The sequence below is a fragment of the Rhipicephalus microplus genome, chromosome 2 (assembly GCF_043290135.1).
Source record: "Rhipicephalus microplus isolate Deutch F79 chromosome 2, USDA_Rmic, whole genome shotgun sequence".
NCBI classification, from domain to species: Eukaryota; Metazoa; Arthropoda; class Arachnida; order Ixodida; family Ixodidae; genus Rhipicephalus; species Rhipicephalus microplus.
Window position 1 is genome coordinate 293,041,169 of NC_134701.1, and position 19,363 is coordinate 293,060,531.

The 19,363-nt window shown below is 45.0% G+C and overlaps 2 protein-coding genes across 6 annotated transcripts in view; one reads left to right on the forward strand and one right to left on the reverse strand.

Annotated features, from left to right (window-relative positions):
- The window catches only part of LOC119178125 (coiled-coil domain-containing protein 134), a 54,073-nt gene extending 38,363 nt beyond the window's left edge, over positions 1–15,710 (forward strand). For 2 of the 3 annotated variants that reach the window (XM_075882267.1, XM_037429296.2), the window contains one exon: positions 10,602–10,901. The gene's annotated coding sequence lies outside the window, so the exon portion shown is untranslated. Of the gene's footprint in view, positions 1–10,601; positions 10,902–15,336 lie in introns of those variants that run through there. The other variant, XM_075882266.1, reaches the window with a different exon arrangement.
- LOC119178116 (CCR4-NOT transcription complex subunit Pop2) overlaps positions 1–19,363 on the reverse strand; it is a 78,649-nt gene that overhangs the window by 12,721 nt on the left and 46,565 nt on the right. Inside the window, exons 6-7 of one of the 3 annotated variants that reach the window (XM_075882265.1) lie at positions 10,787–10,864; positions 5,471–5,494 (exon numbers count right to left, since the gene is read on the reverse strand). The exons of 1 other annotated variant lie outside the window; for it this stretch is intronic. In XM_075882265.1, coding sequence (XP_075738380.1) covers positions 5,486–5,494; positions 10,787–10,864 — 87 coding nt within the window. In that variant the 3' untranslated portion in view covers positions 5,471–5,485. Of the gene's footprint in view, positions 1–5,470; positions 5,495–10,786; positions 10,865–19,363 lie in introns of those variants that run through there. One more of the 3 variants, XM_037429278.2, reaches the window with a different exon arrangement.

Sequence of the window (19,363 nt, forward strand, 5' to 3'; positions counted from 1 at the left end):
TGGATCTGCATGAAATTTTGCACAAACTTCTTCCAAAGAATGACAAATGCATTTATCTAGTTTAAATTTCAATATCTCTATTGTGATGAAAAATTCTGTGTAAACCTTTTCAAGGGTAGGAGAAATCTGGACTTTATCACCTCTACTATTTTTCATGTCTATTACATATTTCGTATGCACTTCCTAGATACTTGCATTCTTCACTTTATTTGAAACATTATAAACTATGAACGATAAGAAGTTGTAGAAGTTTAAGGATGAAAAAGGTGTGTGTGTGTGTGTGGGGGGGGGGGGGGGGCAGAAGAGCTAAAGTTTTTACTCTGTCATGTCGCACAGCTAAAAGTATGCAACTTGGAAAACTAATTATATATTCGAAATAAGAATGATAAGTTCTATAAACACCTCAGGTTGCATTGCTCTAGGGAGAATATTAAAAAAAAGTGTCTTCGAGTAGTAGCCCTTAGACTTATTATTGCCAGGTATGAACTGCACTACCTTGTTACTTGCCGTATGACCTATCTAGCTCTTGTAGCAAACATATGAAAGAATAATAAAAAAAATGTTTTGTTGAAAACTAGGTTCCCCGGAAACAATTAAAAAGAAACACGCATCACACTCAAAAAGAAATTCAAAAATTGTGAGCGCACAAGAATCTTTCTTACATAACGGCGGTCCTTGCTTAAAAAAAAGCCTGACATGATAGCTTCAAGTGCTTTTAACAGTCAACAAAAGTGCCCTGCACTGTCGTTCGCGGCCACCTTGTGGGACCCCCTTTACAAGCCAAGAAAGCTCGGGGCACTGACTATCTCGTAAAGCGAGTCTGTATGGCACAAAGTGATAAACGAATAGTACTGATAACGCCTCCACACTAGAAACAACATGTTACTACTACAACGCACGTTGACCCTTTTTTTTTTTTTTGTAATATCGTAGGTTATCCCGTCGATGTAAACTCCCGATAATACATTGAACTGCGATTGCCGCACACGCCGCAACTCGTGTAAAGCGCTCGCACCATGCAGAGCAGGTAAGAAATGTGTCCACACTAACGAACCGCCGGACATACAGAGGCCGGTTTTATTGCAAAAAAAAAAAAAAAATAGAAGAAACGAAGTCACACAGCGGAACGGCCGCCGGCCGAAACACCACTCGAACATAAAACTAAGCTTAAAAGCTCGTGCAGCCCAGAGCCGGCACGCAGTGACGCCTCTTAAAGTGTTCGCTAGGAGTTTAGATAACAATACGAAGCAGTGGTAAATCACCATTCATGAAAACTGTGCCATGTGATCACAGACACGTCATGAGTCACAAGTAAAGCGCTGAAGTGCCCGTTAATATCGCTTAAAATGGTTTGAATGCGTGTTCTGTCACCACGGCTTCGCAAATTACCAAGTCTTTCTATCTGCGGACATCGATGTGCAGATATTGTGTGCAATAGTTTTTTTTTAAATACAATGAAAACTCACTTGTTTAAATAAATTAGCAGCTAATGGGCATAAACCAGGAAGGGATTGCACGCGTTTTGTCCCTTACGGAACCCGTTTTGAGAATGTGCATGCGCCAGAGCATCTAGGATACGTACTTCGCATGCAGGGATGTAACTTTACCTTCACAGCTGCTCGCCCACGGCAAACGCGCACGTGTAGGTGACCGCAAGCACCAGCGTCAACATAAACTGTAGTGACGGCAGGAGTGTGCTACACACAACAAAGAACTTGACAGTCAGCTCCACTACGCTCGCCACTCCACACTCTGGTTTTCGCTAGGCAACAGAGGCACCATACCACACAGCCTAGCTAGTAGAACCAGCACGCTCGATGAACGGCAGCACATTTTTGCGGAGTCACGCATACAGCAGTTTAGAGATTATGGCAGCAACATGCATGGGAGCTTCGTCACCAAAAAGGTGCAAAGTTAAAAAAAAACCACGATTGTACATCTTATTAGTCGAATCGGCTTTTTTTTGCCCCACAGAAGCAGAGATTTGCATCAAAATTCTAGCTTTCGAGGCTGTTTTGGAGCAGTTCGACATAATTTTCACAATTTTTATGCTTTTGGAGCAGCTTGGCACAAGAAAACGGAAATTATCAAAAACGTGCAATATGCGTATAGCAGTCTCACCCCTGACATTATGTTGTAAAAAGGTTGTACAAGTTGCAAGAATTATTGCCAAAAACTATTTTCCCCGCAGAAAAACGCCAGACCTGCGCGGAAGGCGCAGCACAGCCACAGCGAAAGCAAAAAGAGCGGCCTTTCAGAGCCTTTTCAGAACACTCATGGGGTACCTACTGCAAGCACACTTGGTTCATACCGACTAGAGCCCTAATAATACATTTTTTTGGGTACTACATGCCGCCATTCTTTATGCTATTTCTCGTCATTCTTCCGAGAAGCGTGGTATCCGCTAAACACTTCCAAGGAATTTCGTGCCAATTGTTCATGCAGTTGCTGATGACGAAGAATTATGGCTGAAGTGGGTATACGCCGCAGTTATTAGGGGAACAAGAACAAGCTTTTGTAATGGGTTGGAGCATTCGACGGCCCCCTCGTTACGCTATTCGCATTGTGCGACGACTGGTTGTTCTTTCGCTGTTTTGAAATGCTTCATAATTCTTGTTAACGCGATTGCGGTTTGCGAACAAGTCACAAGCACCAGCATAGCTCTGCGGTAGAATACTGGGCTGGCACCCAGTGGACCCGGCTTTGGGCCCCACTGTGTCATTGGTGCTAGGTTTCTAAATGCGAAGTATTTATTATCACTCTTCAACAACTTCTATCTATCTAGCAGCCTACGACTTTTAGCTCTCCTAACCGTTTCGATAATGATATCGATACGAAAACTGGTATGGCATAACGTGACTGTATGACGAGCACAAGTGACTAGTCGTAACATGAAAATCATAACATGTATTTCATGAATGTCATAACTTGCATTTCATGGTCTTGCTGCTTTTGCGCTGGTTTCGTTCACATGACATGTTGCAAAACTGGTATGGTATGACATGACTGCATGGCAAACACAAGCGACAGACTGTAACATGAAAATAATGACACGCATGTCATGTAACAACATGACCACATGCCACACTCTTAAAGTGCTCGTGGCCATTTCGCTAGCTTCGCATATACCAAATTCGGTATTTTGGTACATGAACGGACGACGAAAGTATGTGACTGGTGCAAACAAGATAATCATGAGGTGCGTGTCATGCAAAAACATCACTACATGCCACACTCATGATGTGCTTGCGGCCGTTTCACAAGCTTCACATATGCCAAAATTAGTATTACGTCAAATGGATGACGAAGGTAGGTGACTGGTGCAAGCATGATAATCATGAGATGCGTATCATGTAAGAACCCGACTACAAGCCACACTCAAGGCGCTAATATACTTCGACTTGTACTGTTCACGTGCATGGCGGCGTTCGTTTCGTAGCGTCACGGCAGCAGTGCTTTGACGCATGCACATTTGAGTGTGCCCAGCGTCCCTCCGTCGCGAAGAGAGGCAGACGCGGTGCTGTCTGGGTAACAGCGGTGGCGCGAAAGGCAGCATGCCGCTTCTTATGTAGTGTTGCTGCAGGGCCGCACCGACGAACACTAGTCGCTCCTGGCGTCATACTATATAGAGTGCTCGCGTTTTGCTGGCATAACGTCCCTGCGTCCAGCATGCACGCACATCAGCGTTAGGCCGGAGTATATTGGGTCCTTCATGATGCGCTCGCCGTGTTCCAGCTTCGTATATACCAAATTTGGTATCAAGGGACGTGAATAGATGGCGAAGGTAAATGACATGCCAAACATGACATGGAAGTCATGTACAGCATAATTTACCTCCACCTCATTGTGGTGATTTCAAAGTGACGTATCAACCTTCCTCATTAGTGCTTCGCATATCATCGATTCCCACTGTCCGTGGAATCTGCCAATTTATTATTAGAGGTTTTTAGTTTGACGTTTTTACGCTCCACTTAGCAACTAAGCGGAGCGGGAACGTGAGTGCGCATGCGCCCTCCGCTAAGGCCTTAAGCGGGTTACCGGAGCGGGGAATACGGTCCGCTTACGAGCAGCCTAAGCGGAGGGCGGTGCGTCTCTGCCCTTTTTTGCAAGCGGAAGGGGGTAGGGTGCCTTGATGCCCGCGCGCATCGAGGCACTCTAGAAGGGGGACAACGCGCGCGCCCTCTCTCGTGCGTGCAGCAACTTTGCTCATTTCAAGATGGCTGCCTCCGGAAATGGCACGCTTTGCGCGAGTGCTGCAGCTTCGCCGTCACCTGCCCAGCGCAAGCCGCGAAAACACAGTTTCAACGGTGGAAAATAAAAACGCCGCTGCCACACACGCGTCAAAAGCGCAAACAACATACAGTGAATGCTTGCAATGGATCTGGAATGGAACCTTGCTGGCTTTTGAGGCAGAGCTTGCTTCTTTGTCAAAAAAATAGACGGTTAATATATTGAAAGTGTATTTCTAAATACTTTTCGTGAAAAGATCATTTATACGTTATTGTTTTGCTTTGTATACGTGAAAAAATGTTTTTTATTATGTTTACCGACGATGAAAACGACCAGAGGGCGCTGCAACTGCGAAAGGTCCGCTTCCCTGCCGGCAACGAATAACAAAAAGAGAAAAATCAGCTGCAGCGGAGCGGCGGCTTCCCGGGTGCTCCCGGAGCGGGGCGGACCACAAAAACGTCAAACTAAAAACCTCTATTTTTTTTTCATTTCGCACAATATGGTGTCTGTCCGTGAAATCTGCCAATTTATTATTTTTCTGCATTTCGCACAATGTGGTTACCGAGACCGGTGGAAGCAGCGGCGGCAGACAACTGCGGGTAGCCCGAGTTGCGATCTCATAACAGTTATCGCAGTAAAGAGAAAGTTGGTGGGGCTCCTGCTGTGGATGCGTTATCCTGTGCAGCTTGCCATCGCAGACGGTGTCGGTCTGCTCCGAGTCCGTGACACTAAGAAAGGCAAAGAACGAACAAAAACGGCGTCTGCACATAATATTCAAAGAAATCAGCCCTGAAGTTGACTCTGACGTATTCCAGTAGAGATGAAGGCGAGGTAACTCAACGATTATCATGGAAACGAGGATTCCAATGCACTTCGTCACTTCATCAGGAGTAAAGCTCCTCCACGAACTGCCCCTTCCCGTGTACATCTGTCTCTCTGAAACAAGTATCCACGCATATTTGTTGGTGTAGTGAAAAACAGCTGGATGAAATCAACGCCCGGAAGAAGTGCCATGAGTTATCTGGAGTGAACCTCTCCGACTTCAACCCCTAAGTTTCGCCTAGAAAAATTCTGCGCACGCTTGACAGATGCCGGCCAGGAATCATGTCTATAGAACGTTGAGACTCTCAAAATGAGTAAAATTGCCGTGAGTACGCACTCTGCTGCCTGTAACTAATAATTAGACAACAAATTGTGCGCCACATATACAGCCGGCACTTACTCGAATTTTGCGGCTTGACTTGACGCATCCTCGTCATCGGAGCTGAAATTTGATGTGTCAACATCAGACTCACTGCTTCTGATTCTATCCTCAAAATCTACTGCTGATGCGCTCAATTCGCGAGAAACGAGTAATCTTTCAGGACCGTCCGCACAGAAAAACGACGCCATGATTGGCGCGCACATGCAGCTACCTGAAACTTTTTGTGGCGTGGGAAAAACTTCCCTAAAGCAGAAAACAACCAAAACATCACAGATATCATTGCGCATTTCCGACTTTTTTACATAGATGGCGTTATGTGCACGCAAACTCCGCGAGAATTTAAACTTGAAATTCAAATTGAACGATTTGAATAAGCACAGCAGCGAAAGAGATAAGAAAAGAAGTGTAAACTTATGGGCTTGTTTTCTTTATAAGATGCAATGTTAATGAGAACTTTTACTACATGAGCCATAATGTTTTTTTTTTTCTTTATCAAGTTCGATCATTGGCGTGGCTTTATGTTAGAACATGTGATCGTCATGCAGACAGCCTGGGTTCAATTTTAACTAGTACTGAAGTTTATTATTCTATTGACACAATCTTAAATTTTTTTCATCACGGATAAGATTTTAAGCTCAAAACCGACACCGCCACCTGAATTTCCGCAAAACCGGCTTTTTAACATTGTGTCAAATAACAAACAGTTCATAAATATAACTTATAGGTGAAAAGACGGTTTTTTATGCGACAACGTAATTTCAGAGCATGATCAAGACACACACTGAAAAGTAGCTGTAACTTCCAACAAAAATAACCTAGGAGAGTGACCAGATATTATAACTAAAGTTTCAAATTCGCCGCCGTGAAGTGAATCATTTGCATGCCATGACTTGTTCTTGATTTGGGTATAAACGAATGTTTAACGTGACGGACCACCAAAATAATCAACGCAATTCAAATGGTTGATTGATAGATGTGTGGGGTTTAAGGTCTCAAAACCACCATATAATTATGAGAGACGCTGTAGTAGAGGGCTCCGGAAATTTCGACCACCTGGGGTTCCTTAACGTGCACCCATATCTGAGCACACGGGCCTACAACATATTCTGCCTCCATCGGAAATGCAGCCCCCGCAGCCGGGGCAATTCAAATGGTGGGAGCAAGCTTTTCATCACAAAGACTTCACCTTCAATTTGAGAATTAAGACATTGTGAAGCACTATCGTAGTGTTTTGCTGGCTAAAGTTTTGATCCGACGCAGAAAGTGGGAGCTTGCGCCCTGCACTCTACCAGCTTGTTTTCAGGATTTCCACCCTATTTATCAAAGCCAAAATGTTCATAACTAAGGCACCAATATCCCCCAAAACGCACAACACCCTTCGAAAGCTCAATGCCTAATTTGGTGGAGTCGCCAAAAATTGAACAGCAAAATAACAGGTAAGCGATGAACAACGCTATCGTTACTCAGAGTTGCATCACACTTACATTCGGTATCAATTGTCAACTGTTGTTCGGCCTTCAAAGCAGTGTACTTTTTTTACTTTAATATATTATACTTACCTTGTAAACCAACAAAATCATCATCTTTTACCAGTGACTGGGTTTTGTTACACTTCATTCACATTACAGCAATACATCATTTTATTAATTATAGTGTTCCCATTTCTGAATATGAGCGCAGGAAGTGGCACTTGTCAGTGTTACTTCTTCCCGGTGCAGCATAGTGCACCAAGAGGCAACACACAGTGTACTACATTTGTGGGTACGTTCACAGAAAAATGAAATTCATTCCTCACGGGGCTTTGTTTTTGCATCGAAAGCATTTGAGGAAGCTATCTAGAAGCCTTTAACAAAACCCCCATAGTTAGTGACCTTCTTTTTGGATTGTGCTTGAAAATTGGAGTGGTTGCCACAGAATTTTTCCTGCAAAAAAATCAACTAGGTACGACAGCTTTCTGAAAAGGGGGAAAATGCCAGAAAGGAAGTAAAGTTACCGTGATATTTTGCAGTCTCATCTCGATTTATAGCCGCCCCAAGGATTTGTGTGGTAAACAGTGTAAAGCATAGGTACTGTTGTTTTGATAATGTTTTCTTTTTTTTCTGTAATAGTAAAAATCATGAGTACAGTTTTTTAGCGTGTTTGTATTCCAGTAAGCAAACTTGTTTGAAGCTTTTACAGACATTTTGGGCCATTTTTCATGTAGGGAAGACTCCTGCGGTTAGAACAGTAGCAGTCATTATAAAAACTACACTGCAAATGCTTATTCACTACAACTTCCCACACTTGGAGGATTAAAGGGCCAGTAAACAGGCTCAGACTTTTTTTAACAAGATCATCAGTTCTTAACAAGATCATCAGTTCTTACAGCAGACTGTGGCATTATCTTTTCTGAATATTACAGTGTTGTGCGCAGCGCAGACCCCCCACTTCGAAAAACAATTCTTGCTCCTATTTCATTTGCCCAACCAATCCTCCCTCGTATGCAGAGTTATGAAACCATGCTCATGGGCAACTTTTGTACCACTAAGGTCGTTGATTGGTCTTTTGTCTTACGAAATGGCACCTTGGCCCTGCTGTGATGCAGTTTCGGCAGCGCAGTCTGTATTTTTATTTTCCTGTGTGTGCTGCCCTCTGCCGTTTTGTAGAGCCCGAGACTATCTGAACAAGCGGTGTTCACAATGAAAGCCTCCGAGATAGAGGAGTCTTGCAGCTTTATCACTAGGGGAAGGATGGTCCTCAAACTGCAAACTGCTCTTCCTCCCCACACCACTATGACATATGCTCAGGTCGGCGATGCTGACTGCGTGGCAATGACGTATCACTGATGTAGTGTCATATTGCTGGAGATGAGTGGCTATGCCTTCCTATGGCGGAGAAGGGTGGCAAGGCCGCACGCACATTTGAAGCCAGCTGAAATTGATGTTTTAACTCCTTGTAAAGGGCTCGAAGTTCAATGGCAGGTATGGCGGGTTTCTTTACGGTAGCTGGCTCCCCTCCGTCATCTGCACAGCCGATCTTTCCCAGTGAGGAGACGCATTCTTGGAGACAGAACGAAGGTTTATTTACATGATGGAAGAAGGATGAAACTGTAAAATGATTCAGCTCTTATTTACAAATGTCTTGGCTTGTATAGCCCGTCGTTTCCTGTACCTGTCAGTCCGAAGAAAGGGGTGACCACTGTTGCCAAGAATCAGGTGACTGACGTTAAGCTTCAGTGATCCACCCACCAGAAAGGGTGTAGATATTGGACCACTCGGCTGATGAGGAACACGGGCGCAAGTGTCCAATAGGTACCCTGAGCGCACCACACAATGACACACCTGGCCCGTGCCTTGAAGACTTCGTAAGGCAAGGGGGTGCAGTCAGGTGGAGAGCGAAAGTCGAGCTCCTCTGGGAGATGGCCGCTGACATGCACGTGAGCAGCAGTTCATGGCTGCGTTCAGCTACAGCAATGGTTCTCAAATAGGGGTCTGCAGGCCTCCATTTGAGAATGGCTTCGTGGACCCCCTGAGCGCACCACACAATGATGCACCTGACCCGCGCCTTGAAGACTTCGTAGGGCAAAGGGGTACAGTTAGGTGGAGAGGGAAAGTCGAGCTTCTCTGGGGAGAAGATGGCCGCTGACACGCACGTCAGCAGCAGTTCATGGCTGCGTTCAGCTCAAATAGGGGTTTGCGGGCCTCCATTTGAGAATTTGGGAGGCAATTTATATGATTTGCCAGACATTCATCCGCATTTTTCTTCAAGCGTGACTGTGCCACGTATTGATGAACTGTACAAAATGAAGTGATGTGGCACTTTCATTTGATTTTGTGGTGGGAATAAAAGGTACACGTTTCACACTCCAGTTGCGTTAATTTACCTACGTATCCCCCCCTCCCCCCACTGCGCTGCAAGGGGTCCCCCATCACTTCCACCAGTCCACAAGCGATCCCCGACACATCCATGGCTGAAAACCATTGAGGTACAGGATTCCAGAAGTTTCTTGAACTCGGCAGGCCAGGTGCTCGATCCCCGAGAACTCGACTGCGACGCCTTCCCACACTTCTGAACTAAAGGTTCTTTGTCTTGACTTCGCGTAGGTGACAATGGCTGTCTGAAGAGGTTGACTTCATGAGAACTGCAACAGCGATGCCATCTCACGCTATTCGAACCCGTTCAACAAAAGGGTTGTTCCCAAAGCTTCTATCAAGTTCCTCGTAGCCTGGCCACAGCAAACTACCTGGCCCTCCTGCAGGACAGCGTCTTGCTTATCGACCGGGCGCCGATATCGGAGTGAAAGCCTTCTCGCAGACCGGCTCATGAACAATGGTGTCTGCTAAGACGAACTGCCGAGCCAAACGTAACACCCTGTAACTTCTATATCATAGCACGTATTTGCAAATTTCTTTCGGCAGCATGTTTACATCGCAAAAGTGCACACATTTCTCTTTGTAACAATTTCTGGCCCTTTAACGCAATGCAGACAGCTGAAATATAGGCTGGACATCTATTCTTAGCGAACCATTGAGTAAAGCCTGCAGGCCACCTTGTCTGTATCCACATAAGCAGTAAGTCAACTGGAAGCATATTAAATGTTGAAGTTTGATAAGAACAAGAAAGCTGCCGTGAGCAAGTTCCGTGGAGCGCCGCCGTAGCAGGCGATGCACTAGCCCTACTTCATGTAACACTCACATTTGTTACCATTGCTTGCCGGAAAAATTCTTTTTCGACGCATGCTACATGTACATGGAGTGCAAAGCATGCGGTGCAATTAGGGACCATAATGAATGCACAGCTTACATTGATGACCATGGTGCACATCAAATGACATACACCTGCTTTAGTGTTCATGAAAACTGATTACCATCATAACCATCTTTCCTTGAATGCCCTATTACGCTAACTAGCAACGGCTTTATACTTGAACAAATGACAAGATTTCAATACAAGCAAGAAAAATTGGGAATTTTACCAACTTTTGTTATATTGAAGTTATATACTTCTATATTTCACTCACAATTTCACAGGTTTTTTTTTTTTTTACTTCTGCCAATAAAGCTCTTGTAACACCACTGCAGTGCAATTTCTTTTATGCACATACTCAAGGCATTCAGATGAATCAAAAAGTAGATATTGCTTTTTTCACTTAACACTTTATTGCAAAACAACACTCTCGTTTCTGCAGATCTTCTAGAGAACAGCACATAGCCCTGGTACATTTTCTCATCCGGACCACAAGACTCAAAACTACACACTTTCCCACTGCATCAAAGGTTTGTGTTGGCAGCCTTACTACTTGTGCTGACCCAGCAAATGACGCAAGAGGCAAAGGTGATCGTGAATTCTAGTCTGGATCCATGGAGCACTTACTTCTCGCATCTTGAAGAAGGCTGCGCCGGTAAGCAAGCTGTCACTGCCCGCCTGGTGTTGTGGCCCGATACGTTCAAGCTGCAATAAAAGAGCTCTGTGGGGCAAAGCAAGCAGATTCACATAGAATGTGTCTACCATAACATCCCGTGCAACCCTTACGCTGATGGACTTAAAGCTATTGAACATGGAATGTTTACACAGACATTCTTCTGGTACTCCTAACCCTTGGCTTCCTGACATAAAAAGAGAAAGGTTATACAAATAAAATGCCGTAATTCCATCAAGGACATCCTCCCGTACATATGTTTACCAATCAGAATTTCACAAGAACGCCTGTGTATTAGAACTGATGACAGTGATGATGTAGAGGCTATATATGATGAAAGGAGTAAAAGCACCATTGGAACAACTGCTATGTAATTCAAAGAAATTCGCCATTGCTTTTCTCTCGGGCAGCAGCATGCCAAGTTAGGTGCGCTCCTGCCCTTTTATTAGTACGCAATACTGTGAATTGTCTTCTTTGTCCTAATGAAATTGTCATAACGATTAATATTGCATTCGAAATTAAGGATGACACACTGAGCACAGATAATTTGTTTGGTCGTGTTAACTCATCAGCGACCGAGGAGTGGGAACCCCTTGGTAGTAAAAGCTTGTCAATTTGAAGAGACGCCCTTGGCCCCAGCACTGGCCTGTTGCTAGGAATGAGGAAAAATGTATTCTACAAAAATATTTCTCAAGGTCCACGACATGTATAAAGTGTTATGGTACTTCCTCTGGCAGTTTCCGGCAGTTTCGGTTTCACTTGTATTGTTATATCAAACTGAGGGTCGCATCCAGTGTCACTAGTAGCTTCTGTGGCATCCTAGCTATGCGCGCATGGGTGTGTACCTGCGCTACAAAAAACGTGCGCTGCTCTAAACTGTGTGGCAACTGCACCTGAAGTGAATTACGTCGACAATGAATCCGACGAAAATCTGACAATGTTAAGAATCCGACAATGTCAGCACCTCAGCTTCAAATTTTATGGCACTATGTTTAAAGTGAGTCTGAGACGTCTGCAGCCGTTCGTGTTAGTTTTGTTTACGACCTCAAGTTGTCTCCACCACTGCAAGTGCATAGCTGCTGATCTTTGTGTACAATTTTATAGCTACTCTGGTTACGTGCGAGGTACGCATGTCGCTAGGGTGCGGTATGCTGGCCTCGGCTGCAGAGGTTCTCCTCACGACAAGAAGACAACCGGAGCAAATCTTGGCCCTGACTAGGGAGCAGTGCGAGGCATTTTAGAACTGCATTGTTCTTTTTTTTTATTACGATGTGCAAAAATGCAAAGAATTACGCTTGGATGCATATATTGGAACCCCAACCTATGCGGAGTGACTTGGCTCATGGAAAGAGGTGACAATAGACGAAATAGCGAAGTTCATTGCACATCTGATTTACAGAGGGATTATTCACATCATGCGCATCCATCTACAATGAAATAAATACCTGCAGTATCCTATCGCAAAAAAAAAAAAGAAGCGAGAAAACAAATATTTACTACTGTGAAAAGTGCAAGAGTTACTCCTGCTTCACGAAAAATCATGCAATGAATCGCTGCATGGCATAGGTAATAAAACAGAATCTCTTCTGATTTTATTTGTCTACATGAATAAATACACTTTGTACTAAATTTATTATTTTTTATACTGTTCCTTGGTCTTCAAATTTTTCAAAATGTATATTCTGAATTTCTTCGTTTTCAATATTTTTGCATATAATGTGTCTTTATTACACTGCTTACCAGCTGGCAACCAGAAATTTCACACTTTTGATATTTTCATTCTTTGCAAAATAGTTTTGTTGCCCAAAAACATGTATTTTTTTTGGAAGGGGGAAGAGCATTTCAACGTGAAAAATTGGTATCCTGCAGCATGTGCTTGAGTACTTTTCAAACTAGCAAAAACTATTTTCCCAAGACATGAAAAATAATCATTGTCTCGCAGTAACGAAAGAATTAAGCGGTCCACAAATGCATTAGTCTCCATGAGAATCTGTCGAGGATTCGTCGCAGCTACAGTGGAACCCCGGTTGTAAGACCTTGATTGATTGATATGTGGGGTTTAACGTCCCAAAACCACCATATGATTACGAGAGACGCCGTAGTGGAGGACTCCGGAAATTTCGACCACCTAGGGTTCGATTGATTTGTGGGGTTTAACGTCTCAAAACCACCATATGATTATGAGAGACGCCGTAGTGGAGGGCTCCGGAAATTTTGACCACCTGGGGTTCTTTAACGTGCACCCAAATCTGAGCACACGGGCCTACAACATTTCCGCCTCCATCGGAAATGCAGCCGCCGCAGCCGGGATTTGATCCCGCGACCTGCGGGTCAGCAGCCGAGTACCTTAGCCACTAGACCACCGCGGCGGGGCGGTTGTACGACCTTCAGAGTGCCACGAAAAATATCATCGAAAAACTATGATTACACGCAGCGACACTCAACCTTGCCCAAAAAACTGGTACAGACTTCCTGAATAAGCTCACAGCACAACCTCGTGCCTCTGCAAGGAAGGTAAAATAAATTATTCTTGCCAGTAGTAGCTAATGGCTGCATTACTTAGTTGGAGGAGGTGCGAGCGAGTCTATTATCAATTCTAAAAAATAATCGAACTTAACGCGCATCTTTTTACCGATATACAGCCTGAGAAATGCCTACGTGTCAAAACAAAACTGAAACCGCATTGCCAACACCCTCCCATCAGCAGTGTCATCACTGCCGCATAATGGCGACGGACCACGAATTCGTGTAGAATGCCTTTGTGCGTGACTGAGCTGTGTGTGTTGTAATTTGTTAGCTTGTGAACTGTAACTAGTGATGTCTTGCTGTTATTATGAATGTTGATGTCAAGTGAACGTAATTTTACATGGTACAAAGACCTAAATCGCTCCCTTACGCGTGCGCAAGCCTGTGACTGCGAGTGCATTAAAGGCAGGAGGTCAGCTGTATATCCACCAGAAAAAGCTTCCAAACGTGAAATTATCAGCTTTTCAGCCTGCTGAATCTACTCTGCGTGGATAGAGCTTTATTAGGTAATGACCCTGAATACATTCGCCTGTGGTCGAGGTGTATGTAAAAGCTTACGAACATCCAGGAGAATAAATTTTCGATTCTAAGAAGACATCTTGTATGTTTACTTTTCTAATTGTCAACCTAGGGAAAACGCACTTTCATACTTTGCTCTCATAAATATTCGGATGATGTTTGATTCAAGTAAAGGTAGTTTTTTTTCTTTCGGACGGCATACTGCCTTGTATACAGATCTCCAGAAAATTCTCCGTGTGCTGACAACAATGGTCGAAAAAAAAAAAAAAAAAAGGAGGGCTACGCTCAACGGGGTCAGCGCGGCACTTTCGTTTGGCACTGTGCAGAAGTTTCTTGATTGTGTTGTTCGATCGTGTTGCTTTGCCGAAGTCGAAAGGAAAGGACTGCCTCATCCCCATTGGCAAAAAGGGTTTCACTGGAAAAACAGCGTAAATAGTTGCGCTATGCAAGCAAACATCGAGGCTCTTCAGCGAACTGCATTAAATTTACTTCAAGTTGAAGAACCTATCTAGGCAACTTCTCATGTGTAGTGGGCCAAGAACAAGAGGTCACGAGAAAGGGCGACACCCTCTCGAATGGTGGATCTCTACCAGCCAAGACCCGACAACAGTTGGGCCAATTTGACTCAACTCTCCTGAAGGTGGCAGCACTTTTGTGCTGCGCTGCTATACTGCTACATGTAAGGCCTTATCAGTTTTCGAGGTGACTACGCTGTAACTCGTGCTGCCAATTGCATGTATCCCATGGATTCCGTTGTGCTGCAAAAGCTAAATACGCATGCCGTTCACTTGATCAAAAAATCGATACATGAGGTATAATGTCCCAAAACCACCATATGATTATGAGAGATGCCGTAAAGGAGGGCTCCAGAAATTACGACCACCTGTGGTTTTTTAATGCGCACCCAAATCTGTGCACACAGGCCTATAGCATTTTCGCCTCCATAGAAAATAGGCCTACAGCATTTTCACCTCCATGGAAAATGCAGCCGCCATAGCTGGGATTCCATTCCGCAACCCGCAGGTCAATAGCAGAGTACCTTAGCCACTAGACGATCGCGGCGAGGCACTTGATAACAGAATGGAGCTATGCCTAGGCCAGTCTATCTTCAGATAAGGCAAATTGTAGTTTCAGTTGTAATAGCAGCGCTCCTTTATTTACGTTCGCCAATCCATGTATTAGGTTTCTAAAGAATAAGGTTGTGTGCTTCCGAACACTCACTTGTTCAAGTTGGCAGTACAGTTAAACCTGCTTATAACAAACCTCCATATAGCGAATTTCTCGATATAGCTAGTGTTTCTATTTCCCGCCGTTACTCCAAAGAAGCACATGTATTTGCAACCTCTATGTAACAAAGTAACAGCAGGAGTCAACCTTGATATAACAAATTTTGCCACAAACAATCTACAAATTTCGCCCTGGATTTTGTCATTTCAGCATGAGCGTGCATCTTTTGCAGTGGCCCCGCCGCCTATGAAGCAGCGGCAGCACGCTCGTGGCTCCGACGACCCCCAGGCAAGAGCGAGCGCTCATTATGCGCTCGAGTGTGTGCGAGGCGGGCATGTGCCTTACGAACCTAACCTAACCCAACCCAACCCAACCTAACCTCTCCCAGTGGGTCTGCCGTGGACGGCACCGCGGGCCGCCTGCGGTAGGCCCACGTGGTGAGTGAAGCGTTCGCGATGCCGCCTTTTGTGTGCTCTTGTGTTATGTTGTTTAAGTGTGTGGTAATTTTGCGTAATGATGACTTCGTGTGTTGATAAAAATTGATGTATCGGTTCGGCGGACGTTCTAAATTAGATAAATAAATGTATGTGTGTGGTTTGTACCGACCGCGTCTGCTGTGTCCGTTCACTCCAAGAGCGTGGTGTGGAGCTCGCTCGCCATTTCAAGACCCCACACCCTTTCAACTTGAAAGCAGCCAAGTAGCTTCAGTATCGCCCCATAACGTGACAAGATTACCGACACAACATACAAAATTGGATTGAATCTCCAAGCAATAATAGTACGCTTAATGCCTTAGACATGGCGTCACATGGTGCACGCTATCATCATCAACTGGAACAAGCAGACATTATTGCCCAATTTTAGGGGGTGCGTCAATTACTCGAGGAAAAAGAAAATCGTATTTTTGTTGGGCGATGTGGAGGGTGCGAGAACTATGCGAGTGAGAGGATTATGCAAGTAAATACGATATATGCACGTGCAATATGCACGCTAAGAATGCACAGACATGAGACATGATGCATACATGCACGAACTTACATACGCGCACATTACGCATGCGCGACCTCTGCACGCGTTTATGTGTGTGATTATACAGACACGCAAAATCAAAAACATTCAGGAGGGGGAGAGGGAGAGTTACTGCAGCTTAATAATATTCGGGGAGAAGGACTACAGCAGCTTATTTGAGAATGGGTAGGACTAGGACTTGCACAGAAAACCAGCATGAATACAGCCACATACGTAACAGAATGAATTTCTTAAAGCACTTGCTTATATAAACGAAATTATACGTACTATATAGTATAAACGAAACTATACCTCGTACTTAGAGAAGCCCGAATATTGATAAAAATGCACACAAGCTTATTTATGGTGTACTCACCGAGGAGAATTATGATGTCGAGAGTAAATTGATTAGAACAAACTACCCTAGTGTCCGTCACCTTTATTCCAATGCGCAAGTTTCCGATTTGCATCTTTTTCCGTCTGCATCCATCAAAACATGATAAAACGATATGTTGCCATGTTTTCCACCACGATGCCACGCATTGCTATATTACAGCCGCTGGAGGCGCTGTCTGGTGTGTGCCGCCATAAGCAGCGGGACAGGCCTAGTTCACCTTGTGCCCACCCAGGTGCCACCACTTCTCCCAGGAGAAAGGCTTTCACACAAATTTCTACACGCCACAGCAGGGCGTATACAACGTGTTTCCTAGCTGCACATCACAGGGTCACAGGTTCGATTCTGACCCGTTATTAGGAGTACCTATTACGCCACATATGAGAACAGTTTGCCCTAGGAGGGCCAATAATTTGTGGAGTATAGGCCTCAACACGCTCCATGAATACTGCTCGTAGGACTCACCCGAAGTGAAAAGGGGTCAGTGATTCCATTCACGGAGAGGCAATCGCCGGGCATATTTCAAGGGTTCACGTATCAGCCCACCGAAACGCACAGTGAAAACACACATAATTTAAATGCAGGTTCTTTTAGTGCATTAACAACACCGGTTACAGTCCAAAGACCCGAGTTAAATAGCAAGAGTTTACGGCACAAACAAAATATGTATTCTTAGCAAAGGCATCACACAAACTTGCACGCTCTATAGCTATTAAGTACAACTCAGAAAATCACTTAGAAGGTATTTAAAACAAAGTGAACAAACTTACCACGCTAGAAATGCAATCTCACGCATCATTACCGTATTTACTTGATTCTACCGCGCCCTCCATTGGAGCGCGCACCCTATTTCCGCCGCAAAAAAAAAAAAACGTAAGACATCAATTGCAACGCGCACCCATTTTTCTCGCTGGCCCGCACGATCACCCCACTCGAAAAAACTACTCCTTTCGGGAGCGTCTTCCATTTAAATATGAGGTACGGGCGAAGCTTGTGCCCATCTGACGTGTAACAGAGCATTGCCGTCACTGTAGTTTTACCGTGGACCGATGTCAGCACGCGAACTTGCTTCGCCCCCTTCTTCTCGACGGTTGTGGTGCCAGGCATGTTGAAGTAAAGAGGCGTCTGATCGGCATTCCCGATTTGCCCAAGCAGGTAGCCGTTGTTGCGCCGCAAGTTTAGGACGAACCTCCGAAAACTGTGAAGCTTTTCATCGTACTCCTCCGCAAAACTTTTCGCATATGCATGTTCCCCTTCGGAGGAAAAAGCCTTTCCTCTTCATAAAGTTAGTTAGCCAGCACCTGCTCGCTTTAAACTGGCCCTGCATTAGACCTTTTTCTAAGACTAATTGCATAGCCCGCACTTGGAGCAGTTCTGTCGTCACGGGCCGCTGTGCCGCTCGCTGCTCAAGTACATACTCGCCGAGCAGCTCTTTAATTTGCAGAAACCGACCTTGCTGTGGTCCACAGAAGCCTTTGCGTGAAGCTTCGCTGTCGACAATGTTCTGCTTTTGCTTCCGCCGGTCCCGCACGCACGTTTCGGGAACTCCGAACGACCGCGATGCGGCCCGATTTTCGTCCGTTTCTGCTCACGCGATTACTTTTCTTTTAAAAGCGGCATCGTGGTGCGCTCGAGTTTTGGGAGTCGGCCCTTCCACGCCATCGATTCTAATGCACTACTAGATGACGAACTCCTCAGCACACGTACAAAGTGCCGCACATGGGAAACACATAGGCAGAAATGGCCGACGCACGTAGGGGGCAGCCATTTTGGATTTGCCGATGGCAATAGATTGACCGTAATTTTTTTTGTTCGTACTCGATACTAACGCGCATGTGATTTATGAACTTGCTTAACCGGAAAAAGGTGTGCGTTAGATTAGAGTAATTACGGTAACTCTGCAAAAACACTTAGAGGCCCCAAATATTCACCACACGCGTGTGCTCCACAATTCTTCAAACATGTCTCGAAAATTTCTCTTCAAGGAAACACTGAAACGAACTCCAGCACTGGTCATCGTCCCGGCGACACTTTTGAACAAAGTACTCCAGCGGCGTCACGACTCGATTCTTCAATATCGACTGGCTGCACTACACGACTCATTCACACCGCTCGAACATCACAACTTGGCCGATGTTCACCACCTGTCCCACCCTCCGACATCTCTAGTTTGGATCCTTCCCGGTTTTGCAAACATTCCAAGTAATTGTACTGCGTGCAGCACACACCAAAGCGGCAACCCGGGAAAAGTGTTTCGTCTTGCTGGTTCGTCTGCGAAAACTGTTGCCTCCAAGAGAAGCCCAACTTTGATATGTCGATTTTTTCTCATCTTTGCTGGTTGGCTGTCGCGTGTGTAGAGGGTAAGGGCATGCCTTGGGGACTTTTAATGCTTGTTTTCTTGTTTCCTTGTGCGTGTCCATAAAGGGAATGTGTGTCAAGATGATTTGATGCCGTTGTCTGGAGGCGGCGGCCTGCGTCTGCTTCAGCGCTCGTTTGTGACAAAAATAAATGCTGTGTTACGAATAATATGCATCTTGAAGCTGTAGATCGCAGGGGAATATGCTGTACTTTGACGTAGCGTCTTTTTTTAGCATTCGAGATGCTCAGCGGCACAGAACAGCTTCGCGGTGTCATACCACAAAGAAACCATCCGCTACACATGCACGCACCAAAGAATCGTACTTGATCACAGAAAACATGAGACTAACTGCCCCCCACACACGATCACACGCAAAAAAAAGCACGAGAAACGGATATGCACAAATCCTCACGCAACCACATTGAAACATGAAGTGCCATCCTCATTGACGGCTGGAGCATCAGCGCCCTCCCCCAAAAAGCAGCCAAAACTGTCAAC